At 60.9% G+C, this 16512-nt stretch overlaps 2 protein-coding genes across 7 annotated transcripts; one reads left to right on the top strand and one right to left on the bottom strand.

Moving 5' to 3' along the window:
- Positions 1-2499: 2499 nt before the first annotated feature.
- CCDC159 (coiled-coil domain containing 159) lies at positions 2500-10069 on the bottom strand. 3 transcript variants are annotated; one of them, XM_075902329.1, is made up of 12 exons: positions 9918-10069; positions 9520-9609; positions 8721-8754; positions 8080-8168; positions 7223-7304; positions 6345-6540; positions 5398-5465; positions 4746-4822; positions 4317-4423; positions 3072-3151; positions 2747-2892; positions 2500-2574 (listed from the first exon to the last, which is right to left on the bottom strand). In XM_075902329.1, exons 1-11 carry the CDS (start codon positions 10035-10037, stop codon positions 2762-2764), a joined length of 1074 nt encoding a protein of 357 aa, XP_075758444.1. In that variant the 5' UTR covers positions 10038-10069; the 3' UTR covers positions 2500-2574; positions 2747-2761. The 3 variants fall into 3 exon arrangements, with proteins under 3 accessions (XP_075758444.1, XP_075758445.1, XP_025041280.2); XM_075902330.1 differs by having other exon boundaries at positions 5428-5465; XM_025185495.2 differs by lacking the exon at positions 2747-2892.
- Positions 10070-10148: 79 nt separating this feature from the next.
- On the top strand, positions 10149-14732 carry TMEM205 (transmembrane protein 205). 4 transcript variants are annotated; one of them, XM_075902325.1, is made up of 4 exons: positions 10149-10262; positions 11479-11602; positions 12196-12359; positions 13361-14732. In XM_075902325.1, the coding sequence occupies exons 2-4, from the start codon at positions 11503-11505 to the stop codon at positions 13661-13663; spliced, it is 567 nt and encodes a 188-aa protein (XP_075758440.1). In that variant the 5' UTR covers positions 10149-10262; positions 11479-11502; the 3' UTR covers positions 13664-14732. The 4 variants fall into 4 exon arrangements, with proteins under 4 accessions (XP_075758440.1, XP_075758441.1, XP_075758443.1 ...); XM_075902326.1 differs by lacking the exon at positions 10149-10262 and adding an exon at positions 10694-10973; XM_075902328.1 differs by lacking the exon at positions 10149-10262 and adding an exon at positions 11153-11273.
- The last annotated feature ends 1780 nt before the right edge of the window (positions 14733-16512 follow it).

The raw sequence follows: 16512 nt of genomic DNA, 5'->3' as shown, positions 1-16512 counted from the left end.
TTTAGGGGGGGAGGAGGGGGAAGGAAGCACTCCCTGCAGGAGTTGCCCCCCCCCCGGTCACTCCCATTGGCCAGAAATCATGGCCAATGGGAGTGACCGGGGGGCGGTGCCTGCAAGGAGCATTTCCCTGAAGTGTGCAGAGTTGAGCAGACACAGCTGCACCCCCTGTCCCCTCCCAGCCAGACCCTATACCCCCACCCCACTCCTGCACCCCCTCCTAGGCACCCCAGCCCACCCAGATCCTGCACCCCACCCGCTCCACTGCTGCATTCTTGCTTCCAGAGCCCCACCCCTTTCCTGCAGACCCTGCACCCTTCCCTCCCACCCTGACCCCACTCCTGCACCGTCCCTCCCACCCCCAGTCAGCTGCTGCACTCTCTCTCCCATCCTGACCTACATGCTCACCCTCAGCTGGCTTCTGCACCCTCCCTCCCAGACCAACCCCCTCACCCTGCTCCTGCACCCTTCCCTCCCACCCTGACCCCACCCCCTCACCCACAGCCCATTCCTACACCATCCCTCCTGCCCAGACCCCACCCTCCCATCCCCAGTCAGCTGCTGCACCCTCCCTGCCACCCAGACCCCACACCCTTACCCCCCCCCAGCCTGCTCCTGCACCCTCCCCCTCTCAAATCCTGACTGATTTTTTTCTGTGGATTTGTGACCCTGGATCCTAAAAAGCCTCATCCCCCCCCCCGATACAATGACAAGGGAGGTGACCAACCCCAGGGGCTGGGGGGAGTGTTGTTGAGATGTCACCAGGCACTGTCCGGCAGGGAGCCACAGTGCAACAACACACCTGCAGGAGGCCACCCCAGGAGACCTGTTCCACCTGCCCGGGAGTCTCAGGGCAGGTTTACTCAACGCCGCACAGCGGCCACGGTGCTTTTCCTGTAGTGACCATTCGCCTGCGACTTCTAGACCCAACCCGGCGTAAGTTAGTAGAGCAGAAAATGCCGCAGCGAAGCAGCAATAACATCGCAACTATCGAAAATCTATCAAGGAGCCCGGGATCGCGTCGGGGGGAGAGTCCGGTCAATAACTCCTGGGGGACGATGGGTCGGGCAGGCCCCGGGAAGGAAACTGAGGACGGGGGAAAGGAGAGATCGCCAGCAAATAAGCAGGGCTCAGCCACGAGGACTGCAAGGCAACATCTGTCTGCAGCTGGGCCCGGGAAGCGTTTCCCGCTGGGGCGGAAGCAGTCCAACACGGATGGAACATACACAGCCCTCTCACTGCGGCCGCTGGGAAGGTTTGAATATTGCTGGGGTCACTGGGAATCTTGCTGTCCGGAACCTTAGGAGAGACAATTACTGGGATGCCACGTCCTGTTCCACGTCCATAAAGGCCCCGGAGCCACTGCGTCGGCTGCAGAAAGGCGCTAGGAGAACGTGTCGCTCTCGACGTGGCTCCCCGAGAGACAGGCCCAAGAAGCTGAACCAAGAGACGGTTAATCGGGGACTTGATCCCGGGCTCCAGCTGGCAGCGAGAGGAGATTTCTGATCGGGCTGGTAGCAGGCTCTGGGGTCCAGTGGAAAAGGCGCCGGTGAGATCCAGACGACAAATATGGGGCATGTGTCTGCCAGGGATGGGAATTAACCAAAGGAGCAACTGACCTGGACGATGGCTTCTGACAATGTGGAGTCTTTCCATCAAGACTTGCTGCTTTTTTAAACGATGCTCCAGCTCGGAGCTGGATCCGGGAACAGGCAGGTGCAATTCTCCAGCCTGGGATCCACAGGAAATCAGGCCGGCAGAACCAGGAGGGCAGGGCAGGGGTGTAGGTGAGAGGGGCTGGAACGGCCATGGCAGGATCCTCCTTCCCAGCCTGGACCCTCTGCCCCACGTCCCCTCACTCCCCTTCCATCCTATCCTAGAGGATCAGATGGCCCCGTCTCACCCTAAACCCCAAGGGTACGTCTACACTGCGGGACAAAGTTAAGAGGCGCAACCTCGAGCACGTTAATGGCGTCGCTGAAGTCGACGTTGCTTAACTCGGTTTTTGGAGCTGTCTTCACTCGACCGCTAATTCGAACCCTGCAAGATGGACAGCGGCCACTTCGATCTTCCCCTGCAGGGTAGACGTACCCTTAGTCAGTGCAGAGGGGCGCCCCTGTCCGTGAAAGTACCAGCTGAAGGTGCAGGAAACCCGGCAGTCAGTGCTGGCAGGGCAGCACTAGGGGGCGCTGTGTGCAGGGAGCAGGGCACAGGCAAGGGATGGTGTTTAGAGAGGGGCAGGCACTGGGAGCCAGGACTCCTGGGTTCTAATCCCAGCTCCCCGAAGGAAACGGGGTCTGGTGATCAGAGTGGGACAGGAGCCAGGACTCCTGGGTTCCCTCCTCAGTGCCCAGAGAGGAGGGGTTCCCAGGGCATCACACAAGGGGGGTGCCCATGTGCTAAGAGAAGCCGGGTGGCAGCCGTGAACGGTGCCTGGACCCTCTGGCCAGACACCTCCCTGCGTTCTGCCGACCCGGCCCTTCAACACTGGACGCCGGCAAACCCAAGCAGCTCAATTTAATTTTCTCTCCTCCACAGGTCGGGCCCCCTGTCAGGTCCCAGGTCTCTGCTCTCCGCCTGGGGGAAAGAGAGGAAGGCAAATTGGCACGCAGGCCCTTTAACTGAGCACGTGGCAGCAGAGACCCAGGGGAAGGTGGTGGCCAGGGCCCATCCCATGGGAGTTTCAACACAAGTGCAGGCCCAGTGGAGCCCGGGCCCGGCAGTGGGATGGGGCAGGGGGAGGTCTCACCAGCACAGCCCCCCTCTAGGGGCAGGGGCCCTCGCAGGAGCTGTGGTCCGAGCTGCTCTCCTCCTGGGCCAGAAGCAGGGCGGGCTCCGCGGCGGGGGCTGGGGTGCTGGCCGAGATGGACACACGTTGCCGGCGGCTCCTCCGGCCTGTGGGGCAAGAGGGGCGGGGGGCCCACTGAGCCGGGATTTACCTCAGCCCTCGCGTCTACTTCCCTGAAAGCCCCCCCATCTCGAATTCACCGTCCCTATTTCACACCGGGCCCCTCACACCCAGCCCCCGCCACTTCCCTGCCCCCCACTTCGCCCCCAGCCCCGCCCCAGCTCACCTGTGACCCTGACGGCCGCCTGGCTGTCGCCCCGGAGGTTGCAATGGTCCATGGAGTTCCTCAGGGTGTTGACGGCCGACCTGTGTGGGGAGACCCCATGAACAGAGCCCCTGGCTAGCTGCGGGGTGGGGCAGACAGACTGCAGGGCTGGGGATACCCCACTTACAGAGGGGCCACTGGGCTTTTCTTCAGCTCCCTCTGGTGACTGATGTGCGTAAGAACATAACAGCCTACTACTGCTGCCGGCTGACAGAGCTGCTCTTTTAGCTCTGGCCTGTGGCCTTGCAGGGCTCAGGGTCCAAATCCAGAGGTGGGGGGGAGGGGGGAAGGGCACATTCACGCCTAAGCATGGGTCACTGAGGAGCATGTTTTGCTGCCTTTGCGTTGAGGTGGAGAAGGGGGGTAATGGGAGGGTTGGGAGCTACCGGCAGAAGGGAGTCACCATTGGGCAAAGGGAGGCGATGAAGAGTGTGCGAGGGGGCCTTGTGCTGCAGGGGGCGCTCTCCCCTGGCAGTCAGTGATGATCCCAACATGGCACTAGGGGGTGCTGTGCAGCAGGGAGCTCAACAGGGGGCGCTCTCCCCTGGCAGTCAGTGATGATCCCAACAGGGGGCGCTGTGCAGCAGGGAGCTCAGCAGGGGGCACTCTCCCCTGGCAGTCAGAGATGATCCCAACATGGCACTAGGGGGCGCTGTGCAGCAGGGAGCTCAGCAGGGGGCGCTCTCCCCTGGCAGTCAGTGATGATCCCAACATGGCACTAGGGGGCGCTGTGCAGCAGGGAGCTCAGCAGGGGGCGCTCTCCCCTGGCAGTCAGTGATGATCCCAACATGGCACTAGGGGGCGCTGTGCAGCAGGGAGCTCAGCAGGGGGCGCTCTCCCCTGGCAGTCAGTGATGATCCCAACATGGCACTAGGGGGCGCTGTGCAGCAGGGAGCTCAGCAGGGGGCGCTCTCCCCTGGCAGTCAGAGATGATCCCAACAGGGGGCGCTGTGCAGCAGGGAGCTCAGTAGGGGGCGCTCTCCCCTGGCAGTCAGTGATGATCCCAACAGGGGGCGCTGTGCAGCAGGGAGCTCAGTAGGGGGCGCTCTCATCTGGCAGTCAGTGCTGGCCCCTAATGGCTGCAATGAGAGCCGGGGGCTGGGGGCACAGGATGGACAGGGGCCTCCAGTACAGCTCAGCACAGAGAGGGGCTGAGGGAGGAGCTGGGTGGCTCCCAGGAGCGAGCACTGGGCTGGCCAGCCTTACCAGATCTCATTCAGCTCCTCTTTGACCGGCCGGCGGTCTCTACCTCCGCTCACGGACTCCGGGGCCCCCTCTGGGCCCAGCCCTTTGCCCTTCAGCTGTGATAGGATCTGCGGAGAGAGGGGCTCTGTTCCAGCAGAGCTGCGGTTCCACCCCAGGCAGGCGGGCAAAGGCCCAAACCGCTCGGGCACAGAGGCTGGCTGTGCTGCATGGGGGGCGGCCCTCACAGCCAGCGCCGACCCCAACACCCCAGTCATGCAGGGGGTAGGGTGGGGATCAGTGGGGGGGCGGGAGGGGAGCTCTCCCCCGGCAGCCGGTGTGTGCCTGGGGGACAGAGAATGACAATGATGCCAAGAGCCTCACTTGTGAATGGACTGCAAAGGGGGAGGGGCATCTTGTAGCCCCACCTCTTTCCCCTCCCCCACATCTCACCTTCCTGCATTTCACTTGATTATCCTGCATTTTCTTTATGCTGACCAGGTTCTGAGTTATATCGTCCTCCTGATCCTCTGCGGAAGAGACAAACCAGAACCTCCAGTTCAGGGTCCCCCCTCCCGACCCTTCCCGAACCGGCCCCACAGCTAACCACGCCCCTGGAAGCACATCTGGCAGAGCTGGAATTCCAACCTCTGGAATTGCTGGGACCCAGCGCTGCTCCTGCCCCTCGACTTGCAGCGGGGCCCTCACAGAACACTTGGCATGTCCGTGCCTCAGTTTCCCCCATGGAAAATGGGGCCTCCCAGCAGGACTACAAGACGGTGAGCCTGCGTGTCACGCAGCAGGCCTGAGAGGCAGAGATCTGATTCCCTACGAAGGTGCAGTATAATAGGTAGATGGGAGGGGAAGGCTGGATGGGGAGTCGGGATTCCTGGGGTTTTCTGCCCAGCTCAAACACTAGCTCATGGCTTGAACTTTGGGCCAGTCCCTTCTCAGTTCTCCGTGCCTCAGTTTCCCCTCTAGATAGATCCACGACTGGAGGGTGCTTTGGAGGGTGTACTGTGCCCTGCACCCACCAGGGGGATTTTTTTACCCATGGGCACCCGAGGGCTGGGGGCAAAGAAAGGGGTATTCTGCTGGTACCTACTCAATTTCTGATGGATCCTCCTCATCTCACCTTGCACTGACTCCAGCTCCTCCCAGAGGAATTTCTTACTAAAGGAAGAGGAACGTGGACTGAAAACCAAAGGCTCCTGGCACCATCGCCCCAGTAGGCCTGGAGAAATCTGCAGCATGAGGACTCGGAGAAGCTGCGTAGTCTGGGTTCCCCCTTGGGTGATGTCCTGGGCCCAGGACAGTCAGTGGGGGGGTGGGTCCTTGGGGGGGAGGAGCTATTCAAGAGGGAGGGGCTACCACTGACTGTTCTGGGGGGAGCTTTTTAAAGGCGCACACAGGAGTCCGGGGGCGGTGACGGAGGATTTCACTCCTTCCTGCTCTGACACCACCACCACAGTTTGCAGCTGGAAGTGCTGTACAGGGTGGGGCAAGTGGGCGCCAGCGACTGGGACGCTCGACACTGGGGTTCTAATCCCAGCCCTGTTGCCGGGGTTGCCTCTGTGCCTCAGTTTCCCCCCACCTTTTGTCTAGTTAGATTTGGGGCCATGAGTGTTTCTCACCAGCTGTCTGTGCTAGGCCTGGCCCAATGGGGGCTGTTACCATGTCACGAGCAGTGTTCCTGTCTCATTCATGGGTGGGCAATGGGTGCATGGGGCTGCTGGAGAAGGGGGCAGGTGCTGGTGGTTCATGCCTGGCCTGGAGTAGAACTCATGGGACCCAGGTTCAATTCCCAGCCCTGCCACTAAGTCCCAGTGTGACCTTGGGCTAGTCACGCCCCTACCTTGTGCCTCAGTTTCCCCATCTCCCCAATGGGAATAATGATCTTTCCTGCATCTGGCTAGAGGGTAAAATCTTCAGTGTGGGGTCTGTCTCTTACTCTGTGACTATGCAGGGCCCCAGTCTGATGGTGGGGGGGTTGGGCTAGCAAGACCCTGAGGGCAGCAGATCTGGGAGCCCCACCCCAATTACCGCTCTAACCTCTCCAGGATCTCCAGGGACAGGTTCTCCAGCGAGTCCCCCCTCTGGATCATGCGGTGGTCAGAGCGCTCGAGCAGAGATTCTTGCAATCCTTCTACCTCCTTGGCCATGGCCGCCCAGACCTCCTGGATCTTCCCGTCCACCAGCCGCTCAAACATCTCCCCCTGGGCCAGGCCGCACGTTCGGCTCATGTCCTCTGCAGAGAGCAGGGGCAGGCAAAGTGGGGTACTTGACACCCACGGAAACGGTACCATGTGGATTTGGGGGTGGCGCTACTGAAGAGGGCGGGACTCTTGATGAAGCTATTTGGAGGAGGGGCTAAACAGGGAGGGGCTATTAATGAGGGGAGCTACTTGGGGAGGAGCTAGAGGGGGAGGGGCTATCTGGGCAGGACCAATTGAAACTGTCCTAGGGGGTAGATTGTTAAAGGGGGAAATTAGGAGTCCAGCATCCAGCCCTTGGTGCCTGTGACAATCCCACCCCATCCGGGAAACAATGCAGGCTGGGCTGGTGGTTCAGGCCCTGGGCTGGGGGTCCAGGGTCAGCTCCTGGCTCTGCCACTGACTCTCTGTGTGACCTTGGGGGGGGAGTCACTGCCTAACTCCGTGCCTCAGTTTCCTCATTTCTACAATGATGCTCTCTCCTTCTCTCTCTCTCTCTATGGTGAAATCTTTAGTGCAGTGCCTGTTGCTTGCTCTATGACCGGGCAGGGCCCTGATCTCAGTCAGAGGGCGGAAGGCAGGGAACAGCTGTGGCCCGATCTCAGTCAGAGGGGTGTCTCTGCAGCGCCCAGCACAAGGGGGCGCCATGATCCAAAGAATGAGAGGAGATAATCCCCTGGAGGGGAAGAGCCAACTCACTCTCTCTCTCTCTCTCACCTTCCAGCTGCTGAATCTGCCGCTGTTGCAGGCTGCTCTCCTGCTCCAGCAGGGAGACGGAGTGGCTCAGGGCTTCGAAGGCCTGTCCCAGAGACACGCAACAGAGAGAGCTCATGTCCGAGCCGGGACACCCAGCCCAGCTGCCTCTGGTGACTCGCCAGGGCCGCGGAGTGTAGACGGAAAGGGAGCAGGGGCTGGAGAGGCAGTGGAGTCCAGCACAAGGGGCACCAGGATGGGTGACGGGACACCCGGGTTTTAGTCCCAGCTCCAGACTGAATTGGCTGGGTGGTCTTGAGCAAATCATTTTGCTGCTACGTGCCTCCGTTTCCCTTTCATGCCTTTTATGTGCTTACCTTCTAAGCTGGAGCAGGGATTGGCTCTCGTTAGAAGTCTGTGCAGCACCTGGCCCTATGGGGCCCTGATCCTGGATGGGGGGGGGGGTCTGTGCAGCACCTGGACCAGTGGGGCCCTGATCCTGGATGGGGGGGGTCTGTGCAGCACCTGGACCAGTGGGGCCCTGATCCTGGATGGGGGGGGGGGTCTGTGCAGCACCTGGACCAGTGGGGCCCTGATCCTGGATGGGGGGGGGGGGTCTGTGCAGCACCTGGACCAGTGGGGCCCTGATCCTGGATGGGGGGGGGGGGTCTGTGCAGCACCTGGACCAGTGGGGCCCTGATCCTGGATGGGGGGGGGGTCTGTGCAGCACCTGGACCAGTGGGGCCCTGATCCTGGATGGGGGGGGTCTGTGCAGCACCTGGACCAGTGGGGCCCTGATCCCGGTTTTGCAGCTTCCAGCTCAGTGGGCCCCCTAAGCACTACCGTAATGCACCTAACAAGCCCTCCCCTGCTGAGACTACCTTGGCCTGGGCATGGAGCTGGCTTTTGATGATCTCCAGCTCATTCTTCAGGATCTTCTGGGAATCCGGGAGCATCATCTGGATCATCCCTGCCTCAGAGTAAAGGTGGCTGGAAGTGAGCGGGGAGCCGGCGCCGGCATGGGGATGGAGCCCGAGGAAGGACTTACAAACGTGCTTCCCTGTGCCATCCTGGCTCTGCACGGGCACAGGGCGCAGATGGGGGGGGCACACCACGCTGGGGCTGTTCTCTGCTCCTCAGGGACCACAGGACGTGGCAGAGCACGAGCTAGAGCAGCACCGAGGCTGCTGTCGCTAACACCGGCGCCACGACAAGGCCCCTCCTCAATCCCAAGGCACGCCCTGCTCCCCGGCTTGGGACACAGCCCCTCGGCCTGACCCCAGTGGGGACCAGCCCCAGACCAGTCCATCTGCCCCCCTGCTGGGGTCCACCTCGCTTCCTCCTGCCAGGGTCAGGGAGCCAGCCCCCCTCCCCCGGATGGAAAGGGCAGCCCATCCCATGGATTGCTCAGCTGGGGGGGGAGGGTGCACTTGTCTCCTCTCCCCAGGCCTAGTGATCCCCATCCCCACAAAGGATCAGCAAGGCCCCCCCCCCCACCCGACGGAGATGGATGGTCTCTCACCGTTTGTCTCAAAGGCCTCTGTCTCCAGCTGGCTCTGCAAGGAGGGGGTCAGAAAGTTGCCATCAGCTTTGACCCACAGCACCGCTCTCCCCATTGGCCCCTCGGGGATGATTGTCTAGGCCAGGGGTCTGAGTGCTGGACTCAGCCCATGGGGAGGGTGCTGGGAGAGATTTAGATGTGAATCCTGTGGCCCCCGGAGGGCGAACGGGGACCCCATTCTCATTGATGCCTACCCCCCTTAATTGCTCTGGGAGCTCAGTGGGGGGAAGACGCCCCCCCTTTCCAAGCTACCCCTCTGGGCAGGCGACCTCTCAGCTGCTGTGAAAATGGAGTGGGGGGAGGGGGCGCGACATGGCCATTTCTTTGCTTCCCCAGCAGGGCAGGAGTTCGAGCAGCCTCAAGGTTGCTCGCAGTGTCACCGGAGATGGGACTAAGGGCAGCACACTAGAGTTTAGCGCCATCCCTCTCTGTGGGAGCCCCGAACCAGAGCATGGGGCACCCGTGCTCCCCGCTCACAGCGCGCCCTGTAAGCTGAGCACTTGGGCGGCCACCCAGAAGCAATTCAAATAGTGCCCAGTGGATTAACAGAGCACCCGCTATGCCTATAGCCCGTAGCCCGGGTTCTACTGGTGGTGCACATCCACACATGCCTTGGTGCACATAACAAACATTATTCCACACACAGGTGGGAAGACTTAGAGGGAACATTGCCTGTTAGCTCGCATGTTGGGGGCTCTGGGCTTTCCAGCCATGGGGACCAGGATTCTCTCTGCACCCCCAGCGGCTTGGAGTTGCTTACCAGCCCCGAACTGCCGATGGCCCGTGATAAGAAGTAGCTGGGTGCATTGGCGCTACTCTTGTCCTCCTTGGACGCTGTGAGCAAAGTGATCTGGAAATAAAGGGGGATGGAATTCAGCCCCCCACAACCCCTGCCTGCCTCCCCCTAGGAAAGGGGGGCGGGTCCTGCTTAGTTTGGCAAGGGAAAAGGGATGCAGCTAGGCCCCCAAAAGGCAGGATACCTGGGCCGATGGGCTCCCAGATGGTGGGATACTAGGGCTGATGGGCCCCTGCTCTGTCCCGGGGCAGTTATCCCTGTACCCCCAGACCTGGGCAGGGTGCCTGGTCCGGGCAGGGGGCAGTGCCCGCCAGGGCTGGGGTGATGAGCTGGGCCAGGGCTCAGCCTGGCTGCTCTGGTACCTTGCTGGCTCGGACCCGCTCCTCTAGCTCCTCCATCGCCCCGGGTCTCTGCCCCACTGCCAGAGGCCCACGTGGTGCCCGAGGGGGCGGGGTCGGACCTATCCCGGCCCCCGCCCCCATGTAACAAAAACAGTCACAAAGAGCAAGGGGCGTGGCTTGCTAGCTCCGCCCTCTAGGATGATGTCATTCCCCTTTCAGTTCTTATTGGCCCGGAGCTCCCCTGGCGAGGCGATTGGGTAGGCGCAGGGAAGGGGTGGAGCCTAGAGTGCAAGTGGGGGGCGTGGCCAGGGGGAGGGGGACCCGAGTGGTCAGAGCTGCGCTACAGCTGAGCCCGGGCCGGAGCAGGTACCGCCCCCCTCCACCCGATCTCTGCACGGGCGGGGGGGGGAATCCATGGGACTTGGGGGGCGGTTTAGGGAGCATGGGGGGGGAATGCAGGGGACATGGGGGGGCTGGGGTATAGGGGGTGCTGAGGAATGCAGGGGACATGGGGGGCTGGGGTGTGGGGGGTGCTGAGGAATGCAGGGGACATGGGGGGCTGGGGTGTGGGGGGTGCTGAGGAATGCAGGGGACATGGGGGGCTGGGGTGTGGGGGGTGCTGAGGAATGCAGGGGACATGGGGGGCTGGGGTGTGGGGGGTGCTGAGGAATGCAGGGGACATGGGGGGCTGGGGTGTGGGGGGTGCTGAGGAATGCAGGGGGCGGGGCGCTGGGGATATGGGGCGGATAGGTGAAGGGGGGGCAGGAAGGGTGCAAAGGGGAGAGCAAAGGGCACGTGTGGGGCGGGGGAAGCAGCTACATTAGGGGCTCCCATAGGTCCCCGGCTGGGTGTTTTGTGTCGCCCTGTGGCTGGGCAGGAACTTTGCCCACCCCCCCCATCCTGTGCAAGGCTGGGGCCCTCCCGGTGCCGGACCCTGGTCTCAGCCCTGAGGGAAGGGGGGGGGTCTAATGGGTTCGGAGGGGGGGGACTCCCCGGTTCCCTTCCTCACTGCGTGGCTCACTCGCCAGGTGACCTTCGCCCTGGAGTCCGTGGCAGAGGCAGGAAGGGAACACACAGGTGTCCTGAGCCCTCCCCTCCAGTTCTCCTCCCCTCCCCTCCAGTTCTCCTCCCCTCCCCTCCAGTTCCCCCCTCCCAGTTTATTTTAGGGGGTGGGGGCAGCATTTCTGCATCTGGGTCATTGGCTGTGGGGCCCTACGCCAGGCTTCTGCCCCCCCCCACCCTGCCCCCACACCCTTATCTCCTCCTGCCACTTGCCAGCCACATGCATACGGGGCCGGCCTCCCTGCTCCTCTTGCCTCCAGGCTGGGCCACCAAGTTCAGCATGCCAGCTGCTTGGCCGCTTTCACCCACTCTCGGGTCAGTTTTGTAAGTTGCTGGATCGCTCTGTGCCTCAGTTTCCCCACCTTTGTATTGGGGGTGCTGACCTTGCCGGGGGAGGCCTCACAGCCCCAACCTGGGAATGGGACCCAAGGGACCTGGGTTCTGTTTGCCCAGCCGGACAGCGGCAGAGCTGGGACCGTCTCCGCTCTGTGCCTCATCCTGGGCTCTTCCCCCTCCACAGCCTCCTGGTCGAAGCACAGCAGAGATGTCGCTGGAAGAGGAGCCCAGCAGCCTGGCCAAAGTCGCCCAGCTCTTCGTCCTGTCCCTGGCCTGGGGCATGCAGATATGGGTCACCTTCATCTCAGGTGGGGCCTGCTGCTGACAGTGTGGCCCCTAGGGTCCCCGTCCCCACTCTGCCTCCTCCCACCCCCGGGCCAATTCTTCCCCCAGGCCCTGCCTCCCCTCCCCCCCGTGAATGACACAAAGGGGGATTACACGGGGGGGGCTGGCAGCGGAGCGGGGTTGCCCCCTTACTCACAGTGGCAGTAGGAAGCGCAGTGACCCCAGCCTGTTCCATTCTCCTCCCCCCCCCCGCCCGTTCCCAGCTTCCTGCAGCTCCCACTGCTGCAGCTAAGTGCAGGGTCAGCCCCCCCACCCCCGCCCCAGTAATCTCCCAGGCTGTCCCTGCTGACCCTCAAAGCGCAGGGCCTGGGGAAGCTGTGCCAAGCTGTCCAACCATCTGGGAAGGGCCACCCCTGCCCCCCGAACTCTCAGATCCAGGGGACTGACACCTGGCCCCTCTTCCCCGCCCTGACTCCCTTCTTAAACCCAGGAGCACAACCCCCGAGTCCTGGCTCCCTGCTCTAACCACTAGACTTGACTCCCTGAGCCAGGCGTCCTGGCTCCCAGCCCCATGGCCCTGACGCTCGCTGCGTGCCTTCATTTCCTCCTGGCTCAGGGTTCGTGCTGATCCGGGGCGTGAGCCGACACACCTTCGGCCTGGTCCAGAGCAAGCTCTTCCCCTTCTACTTCTACACCCTGGTGGCCTGCGCCTTCCTCAACCTCTCCCTCTTCGCCTGCTACCACCCCCGCGAGCTGCTGAGCACCACCGAGACCCTGCAGGTAGCAGCGACGGGCCGGGCGTAGCCCCCACCCCTCGCAGGCCAGCCACCCCAAGCAGGCGGGTGGGCCACGTCCCGGCGGCTGGGATCTGTCCCCAGCTCTGGGAGAGGGGGACAGAGCAGGATCCCTGTGTTCTGTTCCCACCTCTGACTGGGGGTGGGGTCTAGCGGGTTGGTGGGTGTCGCCAAGGGGGGGTCACCGGGCCCTGCACCCCATCCTCAGCCAGAGGTGACTCGCAGCCGGCCGGTAGAACAGAGGGTTTATTAGTTCTCAGGGACCCGGCGCAGAACAGATGTGTTCCAGGAGCAGGCAGTACAATCCGTCTTGGGGACGTGGGGGGGCCCAAGCCAGGGGTCCCCTCCCTGTATCCTAAGCCAGCCGAGACTAACTCACACTCAGCAACCCAGTCCCGGCAGCTCCCCCTCCCCCTTTCTCCAGCTTCCCCCTGGGCAAAAGGTGTCACCGAGTTGCATCCTGCCCCCACCCCCCCAGGATGAGGCAGCCTCCTCTCAGTGTGAGTCGCACCCAAAATTTCCATCCCCGTCCGGGCACCAGTGCAGTGCCCAGGGAAACTGAGGCACACGCAGAGTTACTACAGAAGATTTTTGAAGTAGCCCTGGGCCACCCCAGGAGGGGCGGGGCCTAAACAGGGAGGGGCAGGGCCTAAACAGGAAGGGGTGGGGCTACCCCACCCCCAGACCATGATTGGTCTGGGGATGGGGGAGCCCCTTGGCCCTAATTGGCCTGGGGGCAGGGGAGCAGCAGGGCCTCTGCTGGTGGATCTACCCACTTGGTGGGCTGGATCTGGCCTGCAGAGGCCCTTTTGCCCACCCCTGGGCTAGGGGTTAGAGGGGGAGGGGCTGAAAGTCAGGGTGCCTGGGTTCTATTCCTGGCTCGGGGGGGGGGGGGGGGGGGAGTGGTGTCTAGTGGTTAGAGCAATGGGGGCTGGGTGTCAAGAGCATGTGCTGCCGTCCCAACCATCTCTCTCTCCCTTCCCCCAGGGCTGCCTCTATTTCCTCTGCCTGCTCCTGGCCATTGTTAACGCCCTGGGGCTCTCCCCGGCCACCACGGGGGCCATGTTCCAGATGCAGGCCATCGAGCGGGAGCACGGCCTCGGCGGGGAGGTGGGGCTGGCGGCCCGGCGCGAGATGTACCAGCAGCTGCGGGAGAGGGACCCCAAGTATCAAGCTGCACGGCAGAGCTTCTTCCGGCGCCACGGGCTGTCGTCCCTCTGCAACCTCGCCTGCCTCGCCTGCAATGGCATCAACCTGCTGTGCCTGGCGCTGCACCTCCGCGGTCTGTAGGTGGGGCCCTGGGCGGGGGGGGGCGGCCTTGGCCAGGGGGGCCCCTCCCACTGGGTGGGATTTGGAGTGGCATCGCTTGGGAAGCCTGTATCCCACCGCTGGCACCAGCTGGAAGTTGATGGGGCAGGAAATGCAGCCGAGCTGATGACTCAGTAGTGTTTTTTCCCTGGGTTCTATCCCCGGCTCTGGGAGGGGAGTGGGGGAAGGGCCTAAGGAGCAGGGCTCCTGGGTCTTCTCCCCAGCCCCCAGCTGTCGGAGGACTGGACTCTGGTGCTCCAGAGCAGGAGGAGAAACTAGATCTCTTTATTGTATTAAACCAAACTAAAATCTTGGGGTGGGGGAGGGGATGGGATGCTGCCTCTGCTAACACATCATGTCAAGCCAGCTGGGGCTGAAATTCATCCTGTGCTTAGGTCCCAGGCCTCAGTCACATCTGGCCCTTTCAAAGGGCACTATGAGATACTGGTGCCCGTCTCCCTTCAGGACGGCTTCCCCTCCCCCTTAGAGATCATTGTAAGTAGCCCAGCTGAGTGGGTCCCTGTGGCACTGCACTTAGACAAGAGCTTAGCTGAAATCGGCCAAATACAGGAGGGGAAACTGAGGCACAGAGCGGCCAAGTGACATGCCCAAGGCCACCCAGCAGGCCAGTGGCAGAGCCGAGGACTAGCCCCAAGATTCCCTGAGTCACAAGTGACTGGGCAATGCTGCACCTCTGTGGGATTTCCTGGCAGTGCCTAGGCGGGTTACACAGAGCTTGGGCCTCCCCGTTAGTGTCACGCTTCCTGTTCTGCGCTCGCTGCCCTCCCTTTCCTTGCTGGACCTCGGCTGGCAGAGATTGTTCCACGGGCTCCCTGCCCTGCTTTTCCGTTGTTTGTACCAACCACGTGGGAAACCGGCTGAATGCAAGTCTGGCTCTAGTGCTGTTGTGGGGGGAACGTAACCGCCCGGAGTCTGTACAGCACCGGGCGTAAAAGGTACCAGCGCCACGTATCATGAACCCTCGCCTCCGACCTGCTTTGGGGGACTGTGTTTCCACTAATAAAAGACGTATTTACACGCCCGCAGAAAGGAAGCGCCTCCAGATCTCTCCTTTGTGACCTGCGCCAGAACTTTTCCATGGCTGCTCTGGGGATTTGGCTATTCCAGGGAGGAAAATTAGAGTGGGGGGAAATTGTTTTTATTTGCGTTGGATTCTTCTACTGTTTTTTTTCCATTGGTAGAAAATTTAATTATTATTGACGAGGAATCCTGTAGCACCGTATAGACTAACAGATGGATTGGAGCATACGCTTTCGTGGGCAAAGACCCACTTCACCAGCTGCACGTGACGCAGTGGGTCTTTGCCCACGAAAGCTTATGCTCCAATCCATCTGTTAGTCTATAAGGTGCCACAGGACTCCTTGTCGCTTTTGCAGATCCAGCCTAACACGGCTACTCCTCTGATACTTTATTATGATTAATTTTAATTTCCCTAAGTCTTCCCCAAAGCCTCTGCCAGTTCCTGGTGTTGGATTTCAACAAACTGCCTGCAACGTTTAGTTGGAACCAGACATTTGCGTGTTGACGAAACTAGCGATTTTTTTTTTTTTTTTTTTGGTCGGGCGGGGAATAGAGCTAGGAACAAAAATCCTCCGCCTGTTCTACGTTGTGCTTTCCATCCACGGCCACTTGGATTATTAGCTTTCTGGGGAAGGCAGCATCTCTTTTGGCTGTGCATGCGTAGTGCCTGGCATAAGGTTGCCAGATACTTTCACAAAAAATCCTGAACGTGGCAGGAAAAAAAATTGAAAAAAAAAAAAAAAGAAAAGAAACCCTTGCTCCCCCCGCCCTCACCAGACGTAGCAGGGGAAAAAGGTCCCTTCCAGCCGAGAGAAACAGAAAATGCCGCACATGTAAAATTTTCTATTTTTTTTACCGGACGGGGGCCAGAAATAATGGACTGTCCAGGCCAAAACCAGACCCCTGGCAACCCTAGGGCCACAGGGCAGAGCCTAGCCATTCCTGTAACCAAATCTCGCCCTGGATGATGGATCCTGAACCCTTTGAAAGTTGAACCGTTGTTCTTTGGACATAGAATCAAAGAACACTAGAACTGGAAGGGGCCCTGAGAGGTCATCAAATCCAGTCCCCTGCCCTCATGGCAGGACCCAGTACCATCTAGACCATCCCTGACAGGTGTCTGTCCAACCTTCTCTTAAATATCTCCCGTGATGGAGATTCCACAACCTCCCTGGGCAATTTATTCCAGTGTTTAGCCACCCTGACAGTTAGGAACTTTTTCCTAATGTCCAAGCTAAACCTCCCTTGCTGCAGTTTAAGCCCATTACTTCCTGTTCTATCCTCAGAGGCCTAGGAGAACAATTTTTCTCCCTCTTCCTTGTGACACCCTTTTAGACACTTGAAAACCGCTCTCCTGTCCCCTCTCCGTCTTCCCCTTTCCAAACTAAACAAGCCCAGTTCTTTCAGTCTCCCTTCACAGGTCATGTTCTCCAGACCTTTAATCATTCTTGTTGCTCTTCTCTGGACCTTCCCCAATTTCTCCACATCCTTCTTGAAATGTGGTGCCCAGAACTGGACCCAGTACTCCAACTGAGGCCTGATCAGAGCAGAGCGGAAGAATGATTTCTCGTGTCTTGCTCACAACACTCCTGTGAATGCCTCTGGGCCTCTTGAGAGAGGCTTTGCAAGCTGTCAATGTACTTTTCGCAAACGCTCCCCTGAAATGCAGCTGCCTCTGGGGGGCTCCATGGTAGCGTGTGACACTGTGGCAGAACCTTGATGTGTGTGGGGATCTAGGGAGGGAGGGTGTAGCTTGAACTGGAATCTGGCAGAAACATCAGAGTTAAAAT

The sequence above is a fragment of the Pelodiscus sinensis genome, chromosome 19, assembly GCF_049634645.1.
Source record: "Pelodiscus sinensis isolate JC-2024 chromosome 19, ASM4963464v1, whole genome shotgun sequence".
In the NCBI taxonomy this organism is placed as follows: Eukaryota; Metazoa; Chordata; order Testudines; family Trionychidae; genus Pelodiscus; species Pelodiscus sinensis.
This window is presented reverse-complemented; position numbering and strand designations above follow the sequence as displayed.